We start from the raw sequence: 27,371 nt of genomic DNA, 5'->3' as shown, positions 1-27,371 counted from the left end.
TAAAGGGGAAAAGGCTATTTTTTAACATTCGGTGAGACATTCTTACTAATCTGCTAGAGAACCAGTCCGGATTCAAGTGTAACTTTTGTATGACGGAAGCCTTTAATCTAATGGTCTAATGCTTTAATATTTAATAATTTATGATCTCCGAATTCATATTCATTATATGAATAGGCCCATTTAATTTTGTCTGGCTTGCCGTTCCAAATTTAAATTGAATATTTTTTGCTTATATAATTTAAAAAACATGTTGCTAGGTGTAGGCAAGGACATAAGCAAATAGGTAAACTGGGATATGACTAAAGAGTTAATCAGGGTGATTTTTTCCCCACAAATAGACTGGTATTTTCCTTTCCACGGTAGCAAGATCTTATCTATTTTTGCCAACTTTCTATTAAAATGTAATGTATTGAGATAATTTCTTTATTTCGGGATATGAATACCGAGTATGTCCACTTCACCATCAGACCATTTTATTGGTAAACTACACGGTAATGTAAAAGTTGTATTTTTTTGTGATCCAATACGTAATCTAGTATCTAGAACCTTGATATAATTGTTTGATCTGATTTTAATAGCTAACATTTTGATGGTCATAATAAATAGATATGCCGATAGTGGACAACCTTGTTTTACTCCTCTTGACAGTTTAATACTTTCTGAGAAGTAGCCATTATTTACTATTCTACACCTAGGGTTAATATACATAACTTTTACTCATTGTAAAAGAGATTCTCCAAAATGGAAATATTCCATGCATTTATATATAAATTCCAGTTGTACTTTATCAAAAGCCTTTTCAAAGTCAGCTATGAATACCAGGCCTGATTTCCCAGATTTTTCATAGTGTTCTATTGTTTCCAGTACCTTTCTTAAATTATCTCCAATGTATCATCCATGTAAAAAAAACCTGTCTGATTAGTATGAATAATATCCCACAATACCTTTTTAATTCTATGCGCTTTGCACTTTGCTAGAATTTTTGCATCACAACACTGAAGTTTAAGGGGATTCCAATGTTTTAAATAAACTAGATCTTTATATTTACCACTTGGGTCCTGTTTCAGTAATAATGAACTCAGACCACCTTGTTGAGTATCTGATAATCTACCATTTTTATAGCAGTGGTTAAAACATGCTTATAAAGCTCCCCTGAGCACATAAAAAAGGTGTAGTATACCTCAACTGGTATGCCATCCAGCCCAGGAGTTTTCCTAGACTTACGGGCTTTAATTGCACCAAGAAGTTCCTCCTCTGTAATGTGGCCTTCACATGAGCCTTTCTGTACAGCTGTTAATTTTACATTATTAATAGGGGAAAAATCCATACAATTGACTTCGGTTAGTGGAGATGGAGGAGACTGAAATGAAAACATATGCTTAAAGTACTTTGCTTCCTCTTTCAAAATATAGTTTGGTGAATCATGGGTTACTCTGTCATTTGTAACAAGTTTCAGTAAATTCTTTTTGGTAGCATTTCTATGTTGAAGATTAAAAAATTCCCCATATTCCATCCAGTTCACTTTATTTTTTATAATATATTACACTTGAGTGACTGGCAGACCACCCTAGTCCACTTATATCCTAGGACCCATTCTTTATTCTTTACACAGTGCCACCCACAGAACAGAAGCAGATTAACTGACCAAAGCATTTCCAACGCCCTCACCTCCATTGTAATGTATACAGTTATTTAAAAATATATATCTTTATTTATTTCCACATTTAACTAATAATATGTGTAATAATGTTGCAGTTCATACAAAGGATTGGCATTACAAAAATTACATTTTTGGCAAACAATTATTGTGATTCAATCTGTATTGTCCCTAACATCCTTACCCCATATCAACAGATACACACACATATCAACAGATACACACACACACACACACACACACACACACACACACACACACACACACACACACACACACACACACACACACACACCCCACCTTTCCCCCACAAACAACCACAAGCTCTGATGTTCAACAGCTGTTCCATCCCCGAGCCCAACTCAAGAGAAGACTTTTGTAGCTGTTTGAGAAGGCATGCAAAATTGAGCAAGATTGGTTAATCAAATCTCCCCAATGTCAAGTCCTAGCTGATGGCGCTCAGATATTATTTCATGTTGTTTTAATTTCACCTTTATTGTGTTTTAGTTCAAACACAGTGTTCCTGTCTGTTGGAAATGGGTAATTAACTTACTTTATTAATTAACTAAAGGCTTTGTGTTAATTAGCCGTAGCTTCCCTCCCTTCCCTTAGTCTAGGGGCTGTAGGGCGATGGAGCTAACGAATTGGAGACTGTGGTTTCACAAATAGCTCTTAATAGGATACTGTACCCAGGCATTTTCAAGGGATGATTGTGCAGTCTAATAACAAGTTGCGCTATACTATATCACTCAATATGAATGTTATTCAAGAACATTATACCAATAATTTATTTACAACAATGACAAATTGTTCCATTAAAGCTCAACTTCTTCAATCCCATATTTACTGTCTGCAAAAGGGGCAATCTCAATGAAAGGACTGGTAATTTAGCTAATAGGCATCATATGTAGCAACACATATTCTATTGCTTACATTGCAGTTAACCCTTTTTCACTCTGTTTCATTTCTTGTCATTACGAAGTAGAAGTGTCATGAATTAGTTATACAAGTGAAAATTACTGTCACGTCCTGACCATAGTAAGATGTTATTTTCTATGGTAGAGTGGGTCAGGGCGTGACAGGTTTTTTTTCTATGTTTTCTATATCTATGTTTAGTTCTAGTTTTCTATTTCTATGTTGTTGTTTTTTGGGAGGATCTCCAATTAGAGGCAGCTGGTCCTCGTTGTCTCTAATTGGAGATCATACTTAAGTAGGGTTTTTTTCCACCTGTGTTTGTGGGTAGTTGTATTCTGTTTAGTCTATGTACCTGACAGAACTGTGAGCTGATCGTTTTCGCTTTTGTTATTTTCTTTAGTGTTCTGTGTTAAAATAAAAAGTCATTATAAAAATAAAAAACGGGGTTTCCTCTAATGAGCACTCAACACGCTGTGCTTTGGTCTCCTCGCTACGACAGTCGTTACAATTACATTTATCCCCAAAAAATCAAAATTTCAGTCAGGTTCCTAAAATATTGGGCTGGGGAACGATTGTTTTTGGTTTCTGTTCTGACTCATATTAATGTCTGAAAGTATCGTTTCAGAGCAATTCACACCCTTTGCACGCATATATGAAACTGTCTTCACCTTCGCTATAGTCAGAAACACATTTACTGAGGTGTGCACAGCATGCCTGGTACTTTTTTTCTTTTTTTGTAATGTTTTTCATAGTCATGTAATCAGAGTAATATGCTGAAGTCAATCACCACAATATCTTACAGAACTATCTCAGTCAATGTGAATAATTCATGAAAATGAATGATGGATGTATACATCTGTTATGACCCACCATTGCTATGCCATTCTACATCAGCAATTTGCATAATTTCTATCAATTTTGATTAGACATAATTTAATCTACTGCATGCCACTCACACAGTCTCCCATATCCATGACAACAGTTATTTTATTTACTGAAAATATTGATACTGGTTTACTTAGACTCCTTTAATTAGGACTGTGGTAAAACTTAGAGGAAACCCCGCTTCATTCAGTCTTCTGAAAACCTAATTCTATAATAGTTTTATTTTTCAGCGGGACAATTACACAAACTTTAATGCTAAAAACACCCCAGAATGGCTTTCCAAGAGGTGTTGAGTGTTTCTTTAGTTGTCCAGATGTGTTGAGTGTTCCTGGGTGGTTCAGTCGCAGTCCTGACTTAAATTTGCTTGACAATCAGAGACAATGTTTGAATATTGCTATCCATCTATGATTCCCAACCAAATTTACTGAGTTTGAGCAATTTTGACAAAAACAATGGATATATGTTGCCCTAAGAGTTGTGCAAAGTTGGTAGAATCTTATTTAAAATAATTCACAGCTGTAATGGCTACCAAAGGTGCTTCACCCATGTATTTACCTCTGGGGTGTGAAGACATACAGATGTAGGATCTTAATTTGATCACCCTTTTGGTGGAGAACTTTCCTGCAAAGCAAATGTAAAATGTTTAGTGGATTTGAGGTTTAAAAAGGCTTCTGAAGTTTGTAATTTCCACTTTGAAATTTCAGACCTGATTTTCCCTTTAAAAAATTTATCAACCCCTACAAAAATGTCTATGAATTATAATCCACACAGTAATTCACATTCCCTGTTGTATGTCTTTTTTATGGGGTGCACGTCATAAAAACTCAATTCAAAAGTTTGTTTTATTAAATTAGGAATTTCAAATGTCCTTGTGTGTAGCAATGTCATCTAGATAATGTAATTTGATTTTAAAACCCTTTTCATTGTTAAAATAGGCCTATAATTGTATTTTTATTTAAGACTCTCGCAAGTGATCGTAAGTCGCTCTGGATAAGAGCATTGCTAAATGACTAAAATGTGAAAATGATCAAATAGTAATGTCCATTCAGATACTTGAATATTCGATTAACCGTGGCCTGTATGGTTAGATAAAGCATCCTGATTGTCCAGAGAACATGTTTATCATTGTTCTCTAGAAGCTAACCTAAGGTTAGTTTTACGTTCCCACCCAGATGGTTAATGGCCTCGTTTGAGGATGCTGAGCTGATCCAAGATCTGTGTCTAAGGGTTCTTCCTTCCATCCTTCTATGACCCTGTGGTGACCCTTTAACTTTCTGTTCCCTCTGGTAGTTCCGTGTGCCTCCCAACCCCCACCAAACGCATCTCAGCGCCAAACAGACTGGACCACTGTGGAAACGAGATGGCCCCGCTCACTCCGATGGACCCCGGCTACCCTGGGTAAATACACAACAACAAATTCACCACCAGTGGGTTTCAGGGCTCAGACACAAGGCAGGCACTTGTCAGTTGATGAAAGTTCAAATCCTCACTCGTATAAAAAGAAAGACTACACACTTCGATCTAATCTCTCCAAGGTGTGTTTTATGACAACATTTCGACCCAGGCCTGCATCATACTGCAAATCAAAAGCCCTTATTACTTTACTTTGGCATATTGATGATGAAGTTGAAGAATTATTCATTATGAAAGATACTGTAATTCACACACACACACACACACACACACACACACACACACACACACACACACACACACACACACACACACACACACACACACACACACACACACACACACACACACACACATACACATACCTCATCCACACCTTTGGGATCAGGTAATTCGTTTTATTGGCAGCAACAGTTCTGTTCACCTTGAACATCTCGGCAGCAGACAGGGTTAAGCAACAGCACAGCGCTGCTCTCAAACAGGCGAGGCAGAAAAACAACACAGAATAGAGTATAAAGCCCTAACATCTATCCGAGTCTAAAATCAAAGGTGTTATAGAGTTATGACTTAAACACATTTCAATGTAGAATCCAAAATGTTTGAAACCCTGTCCCAGAACTAGGTACAGTATGTTTGATTCTGCATGTCCCCTTCATTGGTTCAGTAGGTGTTAGGTGGATTTCTTCTTATTGTGAAACCTGAACTAGTCTCACATCTTCTAGGTCTGTGCTCGGTAGTATTTGGTGAGAGTATTAAAGAAGGAAAAATAGAGAGGCAGAAAGAAGTTGTTTCATTATTAATTGTGTTGGCAACATTGCAGCTCGCAGATTGTCATGCCAATAAATCATATTTCAATGTGAATTGAAAGGGAGGGGGACTGTTTCATATGGAAGCTTTTTATGCTGTTGAGGCAAAATTATCTCATTTTGTTAAAACAATAAATATTGAGTGTATTTAATTTTTATTTATTTGTTGTTTTTTAGTCCATGTTGATTATTTTACTCAGGCTTATCTTAGACAAATCTAAAATAGATATTTTCATTCGTTTTTTTGTATTTATCTCAACTTTTATCTCAAACAATGAAACAGTTGATCCCCGATAAAAAAAGAGAGTACCTTTCCAGATTGGGCCAATGGTTTATGGGTAGGTCAAGTGCTGAGTGGAACATTTTTAGGCAAAAATAAAACAAGAATTATTCATCATAAAAACTGCATGTGTAGGCGGTGTGGGGGCCTTAACTTGGTTGGAGGGAATTCCCCATCTCCCACCCCTCTACCACACACTACATCTTACAGCATTATTAATGATGTGTTGACTAGATATGAGTGAAATGAAAGGAGAGAAATATCTCAATATGATCAAATTATTTTGAAGATGGCTGGTCTGCACTGCACCCATCTGTTGTTACACATTTTCAAATAGAAAAACCATTTCATGATTTGATGTTGGTTGAAGTTGACTTATAAGTCATTAGTCTGTTTTTTCAACTAAGGTGAAGGCTCTGCAACTGTTGCTAATCATTGTCATTCTAGAGACTAATGTTAGGAGAACATTTCCATTTGAATGGTGCATTTGTAATAAGAATACAATATATTTGAATGGGGTTAATCAAAATAGGCCCACTAGCAGGCATTTGCATAGTTCTGAGCAGAAAGGGAATTACCATTGTTCTCAACTGAAAGGGACAATGGGCGATTGAAGAGAATGACAGAAAGAAGAACATTTAATTTATTCAGGACAAGGCTTGGTATAAGAAAATATGCTCACGAGGCAATGGGCTTTTTGTTTCTAAAGGACAAATGAAAAACAACTACTTAGTAATAACACCTTCAGATAATGTTAGTTTAAAACGTTTTTTTTTACTTTAGGGTGCTAATTATCACAAGTAGGGTTGCAAAGGGTCAGAAACTTTCTGGTAAATTTCCAGAATGTTTCCGGATATTTTCCATGTGAAGTTAAGCCCAGGAATTCTGAGAATTTTGCTTAAATTCATCAAAAAACGTAGCTTATAACAGTGAACCTTTTTTGTGGGATACACGTAAGGCAATTGTAGGTCTTGTGGCATATTTTGGTTAAACTATCCCCAATTCAATGGAATTGCAACACTGCATGCACAGTGCATTCTTCCATCACATGTACAGTGCATTCTTCCATCACATGTACAGCTGATTCTTAAGATCTTGCACACTAATGAGATGCTATTGAGCCCAAACTACTACACTGGCTGAGCCAAGGACTACATGCTTTCTGGTAAGTTTTGATTACAGTACTGGGTGGGGTGAATTTATTTTATATGACTGTTACGGATACAGGTATCCTGTGTGTGTATCCTGTGTGTGTATTTCTTTTCTCTCCTTCTCCCCTCACAGGTGGCAATCATCAGTCACCAATCAGTTGCTAATCAGAAGACACCTGCTCCTTTTCCATTACCCTATCACAGCCCCTTTCCCTTGGTTTAAAAACCCAGTCAGAAGCTCAATCTCTCTGTCATTCAATCTCTCTGTGTCCCCATCTCTCTCCATCTCTCTCCATCTCTCTCCATCTCTCTCCATCTCTCTCCATCTCTCTCCATCTCTCTCCATCTCTCTCCATCTCTCTCTCTTTGGATTTTTCTCCTACATGTCACATTTGTCCGGTACCTGTGAGTATTGTTTTGTTAACGTGTTGACTGTTTGTTTGATGGTGGGAAAAGGTACCAAGACAAGTCTCCCATGGGCATACAATACCCGTAGGAGTACTTTGTCTAAGTACACTAGTTAGAACTGGGCGGACCACCCACTGTATTTTATTGGCTAGTGAGCTAGCCGTTGTTCAAGCAGGTAGTCTAGCTTAGGGGTGTTTATGGATACTTATTTATTTCCTTGGGTCCAGCTCAGCCCCTTTTCCCGCCCCCCTTTACCGTGTGTTTAAAAATAAACCCTAAGAGTTTGACGGTAGATTTAAGTTGTCTGTGGTTTTTGTTCTCACTGTTCCTTTTCACTATTATAATTTGCATGAGTTATGTTACGGGTCTCGTTTCCATCCCCCCTAGACTGCAGGGCCAAAGGGATTCGTAACAATGACATACATTATTTTTTGTTAACTAGTAAATAGTAGCCTACAGCGAAGTGTTTTTAAATCATTTATAACTTCTTAACAGTTTCTGCTAGTTAGTTTTTGCTACCATGTGGGTTTTAGTTTGCTTGAGCCTGCTAACTGAGGAGTGTTAATTCACCTGTTTCCATACATGTTTCATTTCAAAACATTTATCTTACATAGGAGTTGTTTAATCTAACTGCTTAACTATTTATCTGTACATGGATTTTTTATTTTATTTTTTTTTTACAATTATTTTATCAATCTTTACAGGAAAACGCCACGGGCACTATCTAATGTGTGGAGACATTTCACTGCAGCTAATGTTATATGTGAATCATATGTGAAGAATGCAACAAAGATGCAGAATCATCTGGCCAAGTGCATAAAGTTCCCTCAGCTCTCACAACAAGCAACCTCTGACAAAAGTCCCTCTACTTCTATTTGAGGTGAAAATTATTAATCAGACACCTTATCGATAGCAACAGCTCATGGTCCTCCTGGAATCAGAAGTATTTTTGGCTCAATGGAGGAACGTAGTCAGAGAAATGCTGATGAATGTCTTGCAACTGGTTCACCTCTGTTGCTCACAGGCAATGTGTGTTGGAAGAGATTTCTGAATGTTCTTCACTCAGCATACACCCCTCCAAACAGACATGCTTTATCTACTCATTTGCTGGATGCAGAGTTCAACAGAGTTCAAATGAAGGTCAAGCAAATCATAGAGAAAGCAGACTGTATTGCAATCATCTCTGATGGGTGGTCGAATGTTCGTGGGTAAGGAATAATTAACTACATAATCTCCACCACAAAACCAGTATTCTACAAGAGCACAGACACAAGGGACAACAGACACACCGGTCTCTACATTGCAGATGAGCTGAAGGCAGTCATCAATGACCTTGGACCACAAAAGTTATTTGCACTGGTGACAGACAATGCTGCGAACACGAAGGCTGCTTGGTCTAAAGTGGAGTAGTCCTACCCTCCAATCAAACCCATTGGCTGTGCTGCTCATGTATTGAATCTGCTCCCCAAGGACATCATGGCACTGAAAACAATGGATACACTCTACAAGAGAGCCAAGGAAATGGTTAGGTATGTGAAGGGTCATTAAGTTATAGCAGCAATCTACCTCACCAAGCAAAGTGAGAAGAATAAGAGCACCACATTGAAGCTGCCCAGCAACACCCATTTGGGTGGTGTTGTCATAATTTTTGTCTCCTGGAGGGGAAGGAGTCTCCAAGAAATGGCCATATCACAGTCTGCCGATATGGACAGCCCCATCAAGAGGATCCTCCTGGATGATGTATTTTGGGAGAGAGTGGTAAAGCAGCCTGAAACTCCTGAAACCTATAGCAGTAGCCATTGCACGGATTGAGGGAGACAATGCCATCCTGTCTGATGTTCAGACTCTGCTTGCAGATGTAAGAGAAGAAATCCGTACTGCCCTGCCCACTTCACTGTTGCTCCAAGCAGAGGAAACTGCAGTTCTGAAATACATCAAAAAGAGTGAAGATTTCTGCCTGAAGCCCATACACGTTACAGCGTACTTGTTGGACCCCAAGTATGCTGGCAAGAGCATCCTGTCTGGTGCAGAGATCAACAGGGCCTATGGTGTCATCACTACCGTGTCTCACCACCTTGGCCTGGATGAGGGCAAGGTTCTTGGCAGTCTGGCGAAGTACACTTCCAAGCAAGGGCTTTGGGATGGAGATGCAATATGGCAGCCATGCCAACATATCTCATCAGCCACCTGGTGGAAGGGACTTTGTGGATCTGAGGCTCTTTCCCCTGTTGCCTCCATCATCCTCCAAATCCCACCAACATCAGCCGCCTCCAGAGCGCAACTGGTCCTTGTTTGGGAACACGCACACCAAAGCACGCAACAGGCTGACCAATACAAGGGTTCAAAAATTGGCTTTTTGAGCCTGACAACGAGCCATCCTCAACAAGGTTGGAAAGTGACAGTGAAGATGAGGCCTCAGAGTCTGATGTTAAAGAGGTGGACATTGATGAGGTCCAGGGAGAAGACATGGAAGCCTGAGAGGAAGACAACCAAAGCTTTAGTTTCTAGACTCATCATTTTACAGATGTATGTTGAAAACGTTTTTGGGAGATGTGATGGATCATTGGGGATCATTCAATATTCCCTTTATTTTGTTGTTCAGTGTAATCATCCCATGTGAAGATTAATTTAATTCAAGTTACATTCATAACTAAATAGTTTTTTTAAAATTTCTATTGGAAGGATTTAATAGTTTGCAATTATGTCTACTTATGATATGTCACACCCTGATCTGTTTCACCTGTCCTCCACCCGCCTCCAGCTGTCGCCCATCTTCCCAATTATCCCCTGTGTATTTATACCTCTGTTCTCTGTCTGTTTGTTGCCAGTTCGTCTTGTTTGTTCAAGCTTGCCAGCATTTTCCTGTCAGCTCCTATTTTTCCCAGACTCTCTTTTCTCATCCTCCTGGTTTTTGACCTTTGCCTGTCCTGACCCTGTACCCACCTGCCTGACCTGTCTGCCTGTCCCTGACCCTGAACCTGCCTCCTGTCCTGTACCTTTGCTCCACCTCTGGATTACTGAACTCTGCCTGACCCTGAGTCTGCCTGCCATCCTATACCTTTGCCTTACCCAAGATTATCAACCCCTGCGTGTCTTTGCATGCCCCTGTTGCTACAATAAACATTGTTACTTCGACAGTCTGCAACTGGGTCTTACCTTGATTCCTAATATGATAAGCTTTATGTTTCTGTCTGCATATGATATGGTAAATATATCCAATGCAAAAAACATCTAGATTTAAATGGTATTAATATTCATTAGCATATTCCCGTTAATTCACACGGAAAGTGTCCACCTCTGAATATTCCCCAAAATGTGCACCCCTAATCACAAGGCTACTGCTGTGTGGGCATACTGTATCTTTACTGTAGGGTTCTTAACTTAACACCTTGACTACAAAAAATTCTAAGAGCCTTTTTTGCCACTTTTGTAACACTTAAAGGTACAATATGTTACTTATCTTTTTATTTGTATTCACTGTAGATGTGTTAAAGTGAGGACAACATGAAACAACACATTGTGTTTGTCTTCATCATAGTCTCCGAGATGAAATAGACTGAACAGTAACAAGTGTCGCTGTATTGATATCTTACCCCCTGATGCTGTGACCCTGAACATCCAATTCCTCACCTTTATAACAGATGATGTCACTAATGGACAGGAGGATTTATAACAGGGATGAGCAACTGGTGGCCCGGGACCCACTTTTGTAGACCCGCGGTTGAATTTCCAAATAAAACATTTTAAAATGTTGGAACTCAGTTGGGGTTTCAACTTATTGTTCAGAGTTAGAATAGTAATTTGGGTGGGGGTGGGCCTCAAACAAAATTGCACTTAGGGCCCCCAAAAGGCTAGGGCCCGCTCTGACCGGATGTGTGGGTATGGATGTGGGTAAAGAGTTCAGATTTTTTGTGGCCCCCACACTCATCAAAGTTGCCCATCCCTGATTTACAGGTTTACAATATAGTACATCTCTTTCTCTCTGTCTGTCTGTCTCTTTCTCTATCCATTGATGGTTTGTCTCTCTTCTCTCCTCTTGATCACGTGGTAACCATCACTCTCATGTTACACATGTAACATTGCTGTGTGTCTGGCCTCGACTCAAGTTCTCCCATGACTCTCTTCAGTGTGAGCTATTAGAAAACCAGAGTAGATGGGTGCATACTGTATATTGAGTGTTTTTCTAGGAGGGCCACAGAGTTTAAAAACAACTACATCAGAATTCTGCACAGGAAGTTAGTTATGTAACTGTCTTGTTTGTTGTTATGTAATTATCAATGTTTTATGTCCATACTTTGAAACGCCTTTGACACGACATTGACTTGGCCTTTTATGTCCCAATGTAAGGTCTGTCTGTAGGCCTATGTATAGAGAAATGATAAGCAAAACAAAATCATTTGTCAAATTTGAAGCAATATCAATATCATCAAGTAACGCCCAGGCAACAACCATTATGATAATCTTTTTTTTTATGACAGCAAAATCATTTTGCGTTCCTGAAAACCTTACTGTATGAATTGTGCCAACATATTTCCTACCAACCAACCAACTTCGACATCTGTGAGAGGAAACACAATCAAATATGCAAATGAATGCAAAATGTTGGCTTTTAGCAGAGAGAGAGCGAGAGCGAGAGAGAGAGAGAGAGAAGCTGAAGGAAGCTCATTAAAACGATTATTACCGTCTTTTAAAAGAACAGTTGGGCTGGTATTTCAGTAGAGATGGGTTTTGGAACTGATTCTCTGCCTAATTGCCTGGAGTTGGCTGTCTGTCAGCTCCATTTTGTTTTCAGCAAATAAAAGCTGTAAATTAGTGGTAATGAAAATCTTGGAGGGAATCAACGAGGAGGTAGTAGAGACAGAACGGAACTCCTGAGCCCTCTGATGAAACTAGGAAAAAGACACTTCTGGGGTAGAGAGAAAAATAAAACATTTTAAGTTGTATCAGAAGTGTGATTTGTTGTGCTGTTGTCTTTTGGAAAGCTTCACCGAGTAAAACTAAATTGTGTGGGTCTAATTGATCAAGAGCAATTTGATGTGTTGAATAGTTCTTTCTCTCTTTATGGAAATGGTTCCTATTTCAGAGCTGTATAGATCAGAGGAGGTTGGTGGGAGAAGCTATAGGAGGACAGGCTCATTGTAAAGACAGGAATGGCATCAATGGAACGATATCAAACACATCAAACATATGGAAACCACATGTTTTACTCCGTTCCATCTACTCCATTCCAGTCATTACAATGAACCCATCCTCCTATAGCTCCTCCCACTAGCCTCCACTGGTACAGATGTAGACCTTAACACACATTTCCTGTTGATTCGAGGTGAGTGCAGTTTTTTGCAGTGTTTACAGAATCATTTATGGTTTGCTTCAGATTTTTATTGCCTTTCATTTACTTGTCTGCTATACATTTTTCGAGCTCAAAAGGGGTCCAAAGAGATTGAGAGGGAGACAGATCATCCTGCACAGCCAAGTGGAACTGACTGTGAAGACGCATTAAAATAAGCCTTTTAATTAGACGTTAATGAGGGACTTTTTTACCTACATTTACATACCCTCAAACCCCCTTTTATTTAGCCTGAATCATTCAAAATCATGCTAATGCATTTACATCATTAATCCTAATTGCCTTCTAATAATATAACTAATTTAGGAGGTATTTACAGAAGTCCCACTGCAGTCTTAATAAAGACTCAGGGAACTATAGTAATCTATTAATGACTACTATAATTATCTGATGCCATCTGCATGTTCTGCATCGCAGTGCTGTAGTTAAGCTGTAGTATAATACTGTAATAATAATGAATTGGATTGATTTTCAGACGCTCAAAGAGCTTTACATTGTACAGGGAAAACTCATCTCATCCACTACTACCAATGTGTAGCATCCACCTCTACTGTGCTCTTAGGCCTAATGTGTTTGAGTGCTCAGTTTGGTTGGACTTGCATCCACTAAAACATTTCTCCTAAATTATAATATTGTTATATTATTATTTCTCTAACATATTCTGTTTTTCCCGCTCCTCTTCTTTAGCAGTCCTACCCAGTGCCCAGTTTGGGGGATGAAGACTTCAACATTCCCCCCATCACACCTCCCACCATCCCAGAACACATGCTGCACCCCCACCTACCAGAGTCGGAGTCTGGCTCCTACCACCCGCTGGCCCCCTCTCACTCCCAGAGTGGCATGCACCCCTTCCACCTGCAGGGAATGGACATGATGGGCCAGGATGGAGGGCTGTTGAGCCAAAATGGCAGCCTGATGTCCAGCACCCTGTCTGTGGTGAGTCTAGCCTGATGCCACTAGCAAGCAGTGTGCCATTTTCTGCTCTGGAGGGCAGCTGTGGGTGCAGGCATATGTTCCATCCCAGCAACAACACACCTGATCCAAGTAATGGAGGGCTTGACGAGTGGTCGGTTGGTTCAATCAGGTGTGTTGGTGCTGGGATAGAACAAAAGCCTGGACACCCCACTGGATCTCTGCTGTACTAATGGATGATCCATTGGTTTTTAGATGGTTGATGGGGAGTTTTCCCCTGATATTTATTCACTAGAAATTGAAAACAATCTGGTGGGGTGACATTCAGAAGAAATACACTCAATGCAAGTCTTGACTTTTCAAAAAGTGAAGAAACGAAACTTTAACTTTTAGATTTGTCTTTCCTTGCAGAAACCTCACAATGTGAAAGGTGACATGACTAACCGTGGTTACCTACTCTGCATAGGTATTGGAGATAATCTCCCATTCTTGTCAAAGTGAAACTTCTCACCTCCGCTCTCAGCCATTATTCGTTCTGCCTTTGGCCATGTTCACCATATTGAATATAATGTGTCATCAGCACTTCCACCACTGAGGAGCTACGTGGTTTCACCGTGTGCGGTCTACATGGTCTTTCTGATTTTCCCTAGTGCATATTTATTTCCATGAATCAGACCTGTTTAGCTACCGGGTCCTACTAGCCAGGGATATTGAACCTCATAGCCCCACTCTTAAACCATATAACCCAATTTCCCTTTTCAATGTGGGACTTAATGATTTCCAAGGCTGGACATATCAGCTTATTTTCCACTTTAGGCCAAACATCTTGGCTACGACCATATTATGTTTCACATTCACTAAGTAACTAAAACATCTTGGCTACGACCATATTATGTTTCACATTCACTAAGTAACTAAAACATCTTGGCTACGACCATATTATGTTTCACATTCACTAAGTAACTAAAACATCTTGGCTACGACCATATTATTTTCACATTCACTAAGTAACTAAAACATCTTGGCTACGACCATATTATGTTTCACATTCACTAAGTAACTAAAACATCTTGGCTACGACCATATTATGCTTCACATTCACTAAGTAACTAAAACATCTTGGCTACGACCATATTATGTTTCACATTCACTAAGTAACTAAAACATCTTAGCTACGACCATATTATGTTTCACATTCACTAAGTAACTAAAACATCTTGGCTACGACCATATTATGTTTCACATTCACTAAGTAACTAAAACATCTTGGCTACGACCATATTATTTTCACATTCACTAAGTAACTAAAACATCTTGGCTATGACCATATTATTTTCACATTCACTAAGTAACTAAAACATCTTGGCTACGACCATATTATTTTCACATTCACTAAGTTACTAAAACATCTTGGCTACGACCATATTATTTTCACATTCACTAAGTAACTAAAACATCTTGGCTACGACCATATTATTTTCACATTCACTAAGTTACTAAAACATCTTGGCTACGACCATATTATTTTCACATTCACTAAGTTACTAAAACATCTTGGCTACGACCATATTATTTTCACATTCACTAAGTAACTAAAACATCTTGGCTACGACCATATTATTTTCACATTCACTAAGTAACTAAAACATCTTGGCTATGACCATATTATTTTCACATTCACTAAGTAACTAAAACATCTTGGCTATGACCATATTATGTTTCACATTCACTAAGTAACTAAAACATCTTGGCTACGACCATATTATTTTCACATTCACTAAGTAACTAAAACATCTTGGCTATGACCATATTATGTTTCACATTCACTAAGTAACTAAAACATCTTGGCTACGACCATATTATTTTCACATTCACTAAGTAACTAAAACATCTTGGCTACGACCATATTATTTTCACATTCACTAAGTAACTAAAACATCTTGGCTATGACCATATTATTTTCACATTCACTAAGTAACTAAAACATCTTGGCTACCACCATATTATGTTTCACATTCACTAAGTAACTAAAACATCTTGGCTACGACCATATTATGTTTCACATTCACTAAGTAACTAAAACATCTTGGCTACGACCATATTATGTTTCACATTCACTAAGTAACTAAAACATCTTGGCTACGACCATATTATGTTTCACATTCACTAAGTAACTAAAACATCTTGGCTACGACCATATTATTTTCACATTCACTAAGTAACTAAAACATCTTGGCTACCACCATATTATGTTTCACATTCACTAAGTAACTAAAACATCTTGGCTCGAATCCCCAAGCTGACAAGGTAATAATCTGTCGTTCTGCCCCTGAACAGGCAGTTAACCCACTGTTCCTAGGCTGTCATTGAAAATAAGAATTTGTTCTTAACTGACTTGCCTTGTAAAATAAAAAAAATATTATGTTTCACATTCACTAAGTAACTTAAACATTAGTGTTTTCTATTGCTCAACATTCGTAAATTGTTGTTGTTGTTTTTTGCAAGAAGGGAAAAGGAGCTGGGTTGGATGACCTGCTGGCTGAAAGACTCCCCAGATTGACAACGGGTATTTTGTTCCCATTCACCTTAATGTTCTCACAGAACATCCATTTAGAGTGGCTATGAATTATGGTTGCCAGGCAACGAGGCTGAGAGCTTGTTGCCGTGGCAAGGAATGAAAGAGGCTGGACTGATGTATCCATGTCTTCTATACGTTTAGCCTTCATTCTCTCAGTCTCTGGCCATATTGTTATTAACCACCGATAGGTGATTATAATGAACTCCATTTGAGTAAGTGTTCGATTAATAGGGAAATTGTCAAAGAGAAATTCAGTTCTGGGATGTGATTTTTTTTAACTGATATGTCACTTAGCCAGTCATGAGCCCGACTACCTCAATCTCTTTTACATAAAAAAACGAAACATCTAGCTTTTTACCAGCATTCCACTACCGCCAATTTCCTGTTCGTAATGCACTAGTTTGCAGTTTTTTCCCCCAATTAAATCCACCCACGTTTTTGATACCATAAGGTAGGATTGTTAGTCAGACAAAGATAAAAGAATCTTTGGTATCCATTCATATTAATGTCATAATGATGACCTGGCTTGTGACTCACCTCTCCGATACTTCGGAAAGTTCCCTCACGTCACCATGGGGATTAGGCTGTTTTCCACGGTAACCGACAGTTACTAAACTTTTGCGATGATGTGCTCTATCTGGCGGTACCAACAGTCACACATCTGTATAAGGAGACGAGGAGGTGTTAAGTGGTTGGCCACAGGAAGTAGCCTGTAGGAAAAAGAGAGTGTGTTATTCACCTGTTCTTCAAAAAGAAGAGAGAAGAGGCAGTAGAGGTCATGGGGTCATTGGTGATATAAGGGGTGAAGGTGTTAGTTGGCTGGAGGGGATGGATGGAGCTAATCTCTGTAGATTATAGAGTTAACAGGAGTCACCTGTCCTGGTGTTGAGGTGAGCCTCTCCTCCCAAACCTCACCTGTCCTGGTGTTGAGGTGAGCCTCTCCTCTCAAACCTCACCTGTCCTGGTGTTGAGGTGAGCCTCTCCTCCCAAACCTCACCTGTCCTGGTGTTGAGGTGAGCCTCTCCTCCCAAACCTCACCTGTCCTGGTGTTGAGGTGAGCCTCTCCTCCCAAGCCTCACCTGTCCTGGTGTTGAGGTGAGCCTCTCCTCCCAAACCTCACCTGTCCTGGTGTTGAGGTGAGCCTCTCCTCCCAAACCTCACCTGTCCTGGTGTTGAGGTGAGCCTCTCCTCCCAAGCCTCACCTGTCCTGGTGTTGAGGTGAGCCTCTCCTCCCAAACCCCACCTGTCCTGGTGTTGAGGTGAGCCTCTCCTCCCAAACCTCACCTGTCCTGGTGTTGAGGTGATTCTCTCCTCCCAAACCTCACCTGTCCTGGTGTTGAGGTGAGTCTCTCCTCCCAAACCTCACCTGTCCTGGTGTTGAGGTGAGCCTCTCCTCCCAAACCTCACCCATCGGGGACATTGTGTATGACATGGTGTCGGGGGCATTGTGTATGACATGGTGTCGGGGACATTGTGTATGACATGGTGTTGGGGACATTGTGTATGACATGGTGTCGGGGACATTGTGTATGACATGGTGTCGGGGACATTGTGTATGACATGGTGTCGGGGACATTGTGTATGACATGGTGTCGGGGACATTGTGTATGACATGGTGTCGGGGGCATTGTGTATGACATGGTGTCGGGGACATTGTGTATGACATGGTGTCGGGGACATTGTGTATGACATGGTGTCGGGGGCATTGTGTATGACATGGTGTCGGGGACATTGTGTATGACATGGTGTCGGGGACATTGTGTATGACATGGTGTCGGGGACATTGTGTATGACATGGTGTCGGGGACATTGTGTATGACATGGTGTCGGGGACATTGTGTATGACATGGTGTCGGGGGCATTGTGTATGACATGGTGTCGGGGACATTGTGTATGACATGGTGTCGGGGACATTGTGTATGACATGGTGTCGGCGACAATAGCAGGTGTGAGGGGTCGCCCAGGTCACCTGTCAGTCTCTGTGGTATCAGGTGACCTGGCCACACTCTTGGGGGGGGGGGGGGGGCACAGTGAAGAGGCTATTCAATCCAAACCTACAACCGTGTTTCCTATGGAAAGACAAAAATTACATTGTTTTCGTGCTGAAGAATGTTAGTTAGGATTTCAGTCATGGTTGAAACAAAGGTGTGTGTGAAGGACCATTGGTGAGTGAGTGTGACTGAGCAGAGCTGTTACAAGAGCGTTTCTAGGAGTGGGTTAAAGAGAGTTAAAAGTAGCATTATTGTATGCTATTTTAATGCCATTTAAAAACAACTCTACATTTTTCCCCTCAGATGCAACAAATGGTCAACTCCGATTCTCGGTACAGCAGCCATCAACCAATGGAAGCACTCAGATCCAGGAGCCAATCAGGCATGGGACATCAGAGTCAGCTGACCACCATCAACCAATCACAACTCAACACCCAGTTGGGACTGAGCGGAAACAACGTTACCCATAATTCCCCATCTCCTCCTGGGAGCAAGTCTGCCACACCCTCTCCTTCTAGCTCTGTTCATGAGGATGACAATGAAGAGTCAATAAAGGTGAGAAGAGTGATTGGCACACACACTGATGTCGACGCCCTCACACACACACACTGATGTCGACGCCCTCACACACACACACTGATGTCGACGCCCTCACACACACACACTGATGTCGACGCCCACACACACACACACTGATGTCGACGCCCTCACACACACACACTGATGTCGACGCCCACACACACACACACACTGATGTCGACGCCCTCACACACACACACTGATGTCGACGCCCTCACACACACACACTGATGTCGACGCCCTCACACACACACACTGATGTCGACGCCCTCACACACACACACTGATGTCGACGCCCTCACACACACACACTGATGTCGACGCCCTCACACACACACACTGATGTCGACGCCCTCACACACACACACTGATGTCGACGCCCACACACACACACACTGATGTCGACGCCCTCACACACACACACTGATGTCGACGCCCACACACACACACACTGATGTCGACGCCCTCACACACACACACTGATGTCGACGCCCTCACACACACACACTGATGTCGACGCCCACACACACACACACTGATGTCGACGCCCTCACACACACACACTGATGTCGACGCCCACACACACACACACTGATGTCGACGCCTCTCTCACATACACACACACACTGATGTTGACGTCCTCACACACACACACTGATGTCAACGCCTCTCTCACACACACATACACACACACACACTGATGTCGACGTCCTCACACACACACACTGATGTAGACGTCCTCACACACACGCACACACTGATGTCGACGCCTCTCTCATACACACACACACACACACACACACACACACACACACACACACTGATGTCGACGTCCTCACACACACACACTGATGTCGACGTCCTCACACACACACACACACACTGATGTCGACGCCTCTCTCACACACACACACTGATTTCGGCGCCCTCACACACACACACACCGATGTTGACGCCCTAGTACACACACACACCGATGTTGACGCCCTAGTACACACACACACCGATGTTGACGCCCTCGTACACACACACACCGATGTTGACGCCCTAGTACACACACACACTGATGTTGACACCCTAGTACACACACACACTGATGTTGACGCCCTCGTACACACACACACACCGATGTTGACGCCCTCGTACACACACACACACACCGATGTTGACGCCCTCAAACGCACGCATACACAAGTACCAACATTTTTTTGCTTCTTTCTAATACAGACAGCCACACACACCTAGGGCTGTTACGGTGACCGTATTACCACCACACCAGCAGTCACGAGTCAGGACCGCGTTGAGTCACGGTAACTAGGCTTCTTCAAAACTGCGCTGTGATGCTCATTAGTAGCTTACCAAACGGCCAGTCACTAATGTACTCTATTGTTCCTCCATCAGGTCCCAATGGTCTGGTACTCAGCACTGTATTGTCCCTCAAACTACTCTGACATCAATGCAAATGCAATCGTAAATCAAATCAAACACTTCATGAGAGCCCTGGCATTCAGGGTTTGAGTGGAATAGGATCACCTGTTGGGTAGTGAGAGCCAGCTCCTCATACCTGGTTGATGCATGGAATGAAATAAGTGTTATAGGCTATGCCAGTGGTTCCCAACCTTTATCAGTTACTATACCAACTGAATTTTGCTCTGCCCGGAGTTCCCCAAAAGTAACCCCTCATGTGTATTTTACCAGTAGCCCTATGGTCTCATGAGTCTTCTCAAGTACCCCTGTGGATGGGCAGAGTACCCCCAGGGGTCCTAGTACTCCAGGTTGGGAACCACTGTGCTATGGTATGCAATTGCGTGAGAAAGGTTTTGATGGCCTCTATTAAAAAGAGAAGGATCCAATCATCTTTCAATAGGCTAGGCCTACTATATTTATTTCTCACCTTTCCTAATATTAAACACATTGCTTTCGCTTTCCAACAAGAGTAGCCTACCTGGCTGGCATGAAAAGGAACCGCGGGAAAAGCGTCCTCCATTCTCATTATTTTTTTTTGTTACCTTGCCCTTGTTCTGACAGGTGCATGATAATGGCCTATTCTAAGTCAAAACTAATTTCAGATATATTATTTAGTTTATGTAAAGACAAGATGAAGTTGAGAGAATAGTATCAATTGTGAATGAGGCACAGCGTGTGCAATCTAAGGCAAGAAACATTGCTTACATTTTTTTGTTACTTTTTCAAATCATAGTTTCTTGCAGCCTTTCTTGTAGCCTGGCCCATATGTTTTGATGATCTGTTTCAAATGATCACTTTAACCATTCAACACAGAATAGCCACATGTGCTCACTCCCTTGGAAATCATCTTACTATTTTATTTAACTAGGCAAGTCAGTTAAGAACAAATTCTTATTTTCAATGACAGCCTAGGAACAGTGGGTTGTTTTATTTTACTAGGCAAGTCCATTGCCTTGTTCAGGGGCAGAACGACAGATTTGTACCTTGTCAGCTCGGGGATTCGAACTTGCAACCTTTCAGTTACTAGTCCAACGCTCTAACCACCAGGCTACGCTGCCGCCCCACTATAAAATAATATAAAATAATGCCACAGGAATTATTAGCAAATCTTGTCCGCTAAATGAACTAATGTAGCCCATAGCCATACGGCCTAGCCAGATCAAGGCCTTAACATAAGGACGACTCAGAATATTCTGAAAAACATTTTCTTCATATCGTAATTTTTCTTTAGTCCTGCCTAAAATAAATAATGGATTTATTGTGATGGTGTAGGTTATAGTAAATATATTTATTCTACTTTTTAAAAAGTAGAGTGGCTTGTAGGTTATGCGTGGAAGTCGGAGATGCTAAACGTGTTTATGTTAATTAAAGGTCAATTAATGTGAGACCAACAGTTATTTGGATGACAGTTACCGGCTGACAAAATTTCATGACTGCCACAGCCCTACACACACCCACTATTCTATTTAATCACAAACACACACACGCACGCACGCACACACACACGCGCGCGCACACATACATACACACACACACACACACACACACACATTTGTATAAGGGTGAGTCATCTGTAACCTTTGCGCCATTGCATTTGTTTACCCTTTTCCCTGGAGAAAAAAGTCACCGTGGAGAGATGCTATCTTAATGCTTATGTGATTGCTAATATAATGGTGCCATTTGCCATGTGTATGCAATACTATGTAAATCAATCTAAAGGGTACTTTTCCCAAACACCTTTGCCATATTACACACCCATATTTTCACCGCATGTTTTAACTGCAAATAACTATCCTTTAGAAAATTAAACAATCTGGAAAAATGATCATGTTTAATTTAGTGGAATATAAAATCGAATGCAGTCAACATTTCAGAAATGTGCAGTGCGCTATTCAGCTGGATGGCTATTTTTGTGTTATCAGTATAAAATAAACATATTCAACACAGTGATGGAGAAGGAAAAGTCTGGCATAATTGTAACTACTGGTACTACCATCTGTCAAGGTCCTTTCATTCAGACACTATGTATTTGATCTGTTTCCAAACTCTCACACTCAGGGTCATGTTCACTATCTGACAATAAAAGCAAATTGTTTCATACGGTACATTCCTATTGACCAAGATCATGTAAATTGAGAGAAATGTTTCAGAATGTTCAGCAATATTTTTGGTACGTACACTGTAAAACCATGAAATAAGTCACACGTTTATAACCAAAACATCAGTGTTTAAACATAAGGCATTTAGACTTGCCATTAAGTCTTCTCATCTTAAGCACAGGCGTTTAGAATCTAAGATTAAACATGATAGTCAACCTTTTCTGGTCAGTTTCCAACCAGGTAAACACTAGTGTTTACCTTCCCGTGGTCCCGTTTAGAGTGCATTTAGTCATTAGAAATGGATGTGACTTCACATGCCTTTTATTCAGATCAGTGTTGTCTGTCACCTTACCTCAATTTCAGCTGAACCGGAAAAAAACATGTATTTTCAATCGTAGGGCTCTACGCTGACCTTTTTTACAAGGAGCACATGTCTGCACACAAAGAAATTTAGGAGCACAATGAAAAATATTTGAGATATTAAAGATAGAACCCTTAATTATTTTACAATCTAAACACTGTGACACGTTTTCATTGAAATACTAAATGCCTTGATGCGTTTAAAAAGTGTTCCAGAAAAGTGTCTAGTTATGTGTTCAGATCCAAAACACTTGGTTTTACAGTGTACGTTAGGTAGCATACAGCATGTGTTTTACATTTTCCTGCTCAGCTCCTATTGTCAGGAAAAGTCTGGGCCCTACAGTATGTTTAGCATATTCACCCTTCATTTCCATCTTGTTCCATCATCTAATCAATCAATTACACCGATTCCACACTAATTCTCCTCTCTCCAGAAACCCATTTAGTCTGACCATTTCTATCTCTCCTCCCAGCAGGCAGAGAAGCGACCGGCAGCGGTCGAGACGCCCAAAAAGCCCAAGACCCCCAAGAAGAAGAAGAAGAAGGACCCCAACGAACCCTCGAAGCCAGTTTCTGCCTACGCTCTGTTCTTCAGAGACACCCAGGCAGCCATCAAGGGCTCCAACCCCAATGCTACTTTTGGAGAGGTATCCAAGATAGTGGCCTCCATGTGGGACGGCCTCGGAGAGGAACAGAAACAGGTATAACACCTATAGTTAGGGTGACCACATTTAAAATACCTAAATGTGGGACAAAAGGTTGATTTAGCGGGACATTTGCAGGACAGTGTAGCCTACATGAATAAAAACATTTAAAACAGGCTTGATTGAAGTAGCAGAAAATGTTGAATGAGCAACTAATGAGCATGGAGTGCCTCACAAATTTGACAGAATGACCATCTATCTTTCAGTCTAATACAGCTATTTAATTTTGTAGCTCTTCATCAAAAGCACACTTTTTTTTAAGTAGTTAGGCCTATGGTTCTAGATGGAATTTAGCCTGGAAGGATTTGAGAAATATGATTGGTTGACCATTGGCCTATGACATTGGCCTATGTCTCGTCTTGGCTGTGCAAAATATCAAATCTCAGCAACTATTGGAGAAGTGTTTAACATCACCAGTAGGCTACTACATCTTTATGACATACAGGGCCTTCACAAAGTATTCATACACCTTGACTTATTCCACATTTTGTTGTGTTACAGCCTGAATTATAAAGGATTAAATTGATTGTTTTTCTCACCCATCTACACACAATACCGCATATTGACAAAGCGATAACAGCTGTGTCTTTCTGGGTAAGTCTCAAAAGAGCTTTCCAAACCTGGATTGTGCAACATTTGCCCATTATTCTTTTCAAAATTCTTCAAGCTCTGTCAAATTGGTTGTTGATGATTACAAAACAACCATTTTCAGGTTTTGCAATAGATTTTCAAGTAGACTTAAGTCAAAACAGGAACATTCAATGTCTTCTTGGTAATTAACTCCAGTGTAGATTTGGCCTTGTGTTTTAGGTTATTGTCCTGCTGAAAGGTGAATTCATCTCCCAGTGTCTGGTGGAAATCAGACTGAACCAGGTTTTCCTCTAGGATTTTGTCTGTGCTTAGCTCTATTTCATTTATTTTAGTTACTGAAAAACTCTGCAGTCCTTAATGATTACAAGCATAAACTGATGAAGCCACCACGATGCTTGAATATATGGAGAGTGCTACTCCGTAAAGTGTTGTATTGGATTTGCCCCAAACATAACACTGTATTCAGAACAAAAAGTGAATTGCTTTGCCACATTTTTTGCAGGATTACTTTAGCGCCTTGTTGTACAGGCTCTTCCTTCTTTTCACTCTGTCAATTAGGTTAGTATTGTGGAGTAACTACAATGTTGTTGATCTATCCTCAGTTTTGTCCTATCAAAGCCATTAAACTCTGTAACTGTTTTAAAGTTACCATTGACCTCATGGTGAAATCCCTGAGCGGTTTCCTTACTCTCCTGCAACTGAGTTAGGAAGGACGCCTCTATCTTTGTAGTGACTGGGTGTATTGATCAAAGTGTAATTAATAGCTTCACCATGCTCAAAGGGATATTCAATGTCTGCCTTTTTTTACCAATCTACCAATAAGTGCCCTTCTTTGCGAGGCATTGGAAAACCTCCCTGGTTTTTGTGGTTGAATATGTGTTTGAAATTCACTGCTCGACTGATGGACCTTACAGATACTTGTATGTGGGGGGGTATAGAGATGAGGTAGTCATTCAAAAATCATGTTAAACACTTATTGCACACAGATTGAGTCCATGCAACTTATTATGTGACTTGTTGTGTTTACTCCTGAACTTATGTAGGCTTGCTATAAAAGGGATTGAATACTTGTTGACTCAAGACATTTCAGCCCTTCATTTTTAAAGAATTTGAAACATTTCGAAAAACATCATTCTACTTTGACATTATGGTGTATTGTGTGTAGGCCACTGACAAAATATCTCAATTGAATCCATTTTAAATTCAGGCTGTAACACAACAAAATGTGGGAATGTCAAGTGTTTGTAAATACTTTCTGAAGGCAGTGTATATCTTTTCATTAGCGCAACGTGACTGGTTGTAATGTCTGACTGAAATACAGGACAAATCAACCTTTTTTTCTAAATTAGTGGGGTTTGAAGTTGTTGGTAAAATGCAGGACATGATTGTTTGGTTGCGGAACAAAGGGCCAAAATGTGAGACTCCACTGTACACTTCCTTGTTCGACTTCATTAAACAGGAACAGCCCCACTGATGCTGTAGGATAGATTAGAATATATTAATTAGATTAGAATAAATCTTTATTGTCCTCACAAAAATGCTATTTGTTTTAATTTAGAATTTCAAACCTTTTCACAGTTTCACAGTAGAAGTTATTGACTCTCCCTGGTCCTGTGGCTCTGCTACTGTGAATCATGCTACTGTGTGTTTCGACTAACAAATGGCCTCTTGACATAAGCAAATAGAAGAGCAAGCTTTTACATATTTATTCTATTGTAGTAAGCGCTATGCTATTGTCCTATTACACACACGCGCACACACATACACAGAAACACATTCTCATGCAAACACGCACACACCTCCAGAGGGGTGTGTGAGGGTGGAGGAATAAGGGTGGATGTCTGTTTGAGGACAGGACAATGTACTTCCTGGAGAGAGACCAGATTTATTATCGGTAAATAATGACAGACAAACAGGCAAAGACAGACAGAAGGATAGATAGTGAAGAGGAACAATCTAGTCCTGTATAAATTGGAAACCTTTTGAGTGTTATCCAGATGCCCCAACTACAGCTATTATGTTTATGAAGCATTATAACACATTCATATGACAAAAACAATAACCCCATTTTTTTTTTCTTCCGGAAACCAAAGTGCAAATGTTTACTGTTCTGTCTTGGTGTTTTTATAGGTGTACAAAAAGAAGACAGAGACTGCCAAGAAGGAGTACCTGAAGCAGCTGGCTGCATACAGAGCAAGCCTGGTCTCACAGGTAGGGACCAGACATAAACATAAGTCTTCATGAGAGCTGTGGTCAGTTGATTCTCTATGACTGTATGACTCTGATAAGGTAACACTGTTACACTCTTTCACCCTCTTCCATCTCCTGTTCTCTCTCTCTCCCCTCCTTCCAGAGTTACAATGATCCAGGTGAGGTCAAGGTGTCCCAGGCCTCCTCTATGCTGGGGCCCAAGCCGCCCGTGTTCCCCGGATCAGGCCAGCAGCACCCCCACCCCCATCACTCCCACCCCAGCCTCTACATGAGCCACCCCTACCACCACCAGAGCCACCACCCCCACCCCCACCACCAGCAACAGCAACAGCAGTCCCAGCAGCACCAGGCTGGCCTCAGCCCCCACCTGCCCCCCCTCCAGGGTCTCTCCAGGGGGGTGGCCCCCCGGGCCAGTGGACCCCATCCAGGAGGAGTGTCTCTGGGCAGTATGGCGGCGGCGACAACCCCTCCCCTCCAGATCAGCCCGCCCCTCCACTCCCACTCTCACCTAGGAATGCACCACCAGCAACAGCTCAGCGGACACCCGCTGTCTCTGCACTCGCCCTCCTTGGCCCAGGTGAGTTCCACACTGTACATACACCACACAAACACACACTCATGGCCCAGGTGAGTTCAACACACAAACACACACTCATGGTCCAGGTGAGTTCCACACTACATATTATGCATATTGTGGTAATACGCTTAACACTCACATAAACATGCATACGTGATACAACCAGATCAAATGGAGAATGTAAGGGGTGTGTGTGTGTTATGGGTTGATGATGATGTTATACTGTATATGATTCATGTTATTTACAATCACATCCGGTCCCTTCCTGTTCCTCAGGGCCAGAGATTGAGGGCAAGCCAGGATGTATTCATACCTGCCAGCCTGATACTGTACACACACACACACACACACACACACACACACACACACACACACACACACACACACACACACACACACACAGTAGGGCTGTGACGGTCATGGAATTTTGGATGACAGTA

The 27,371-nt window shown here is 41.0% G+C and overlaps 1 protein-coding gene across 4 annotated transcripts in view; it reads left to right on the top strand.

The window, feature by feature from the left end:
• LOC115169862 (thymocyte selection-associated high mobility group box protein TOX) overlaps positions 1–27,371 on the top strand; it is a 76,742-nt gene that overhangs the window by 39,875 nt on the left and 9,496 nt on the right. For 2 of the 4 annotated variants that reach the window (XM_029725918.1, XM_029725915.1), the window contains 6 exons: positions 4,748–4,855; positions 13,550–13,798; positions 18,647–18,898; positions 23,322–23,549; positions 26,274–26,354; positions 26,497–26,931. In XM_029725918.1, the coding sequence (XP_029581778.1) occupies positions 4,748–4,855; positions 13,550–13,798; positions 18,647–18,898; positions 23,322–23,549; positions 26,274–26,354; positions 26,497–26,931 (1,353 nt within the window). The remainder of the gene's footprint in view (positions 1–4,747; positions 4,856–13,549; positions 13,799–18,646; positions 18,899–23,321; positions 23,550–26,273; positions 26,355–26,496; positions 26,932–27,371) is intronic. The other 2 variants (XM_029725916.1, XM_029725917.1) reach the window with 2 other exon arrangements.

Source organism: Salmo trutta, chromosome 31, assembly GCF_901001165.1.
Source record: "Salmo trutta chromosome 31, fSalTru1.1, whole genome shotgun sequence".
Classification (NCBI taxonomy): Eukaryota; Metazoa; Chordata; class Actinopteri; order Salmoniformes; family Salmonidae; genus Salmo; species Salmo trutta.
Note: the sequence above shows the minus strand (reverse complement) of the source record. Positions and strands in the feature narration are given on the sequence as shown.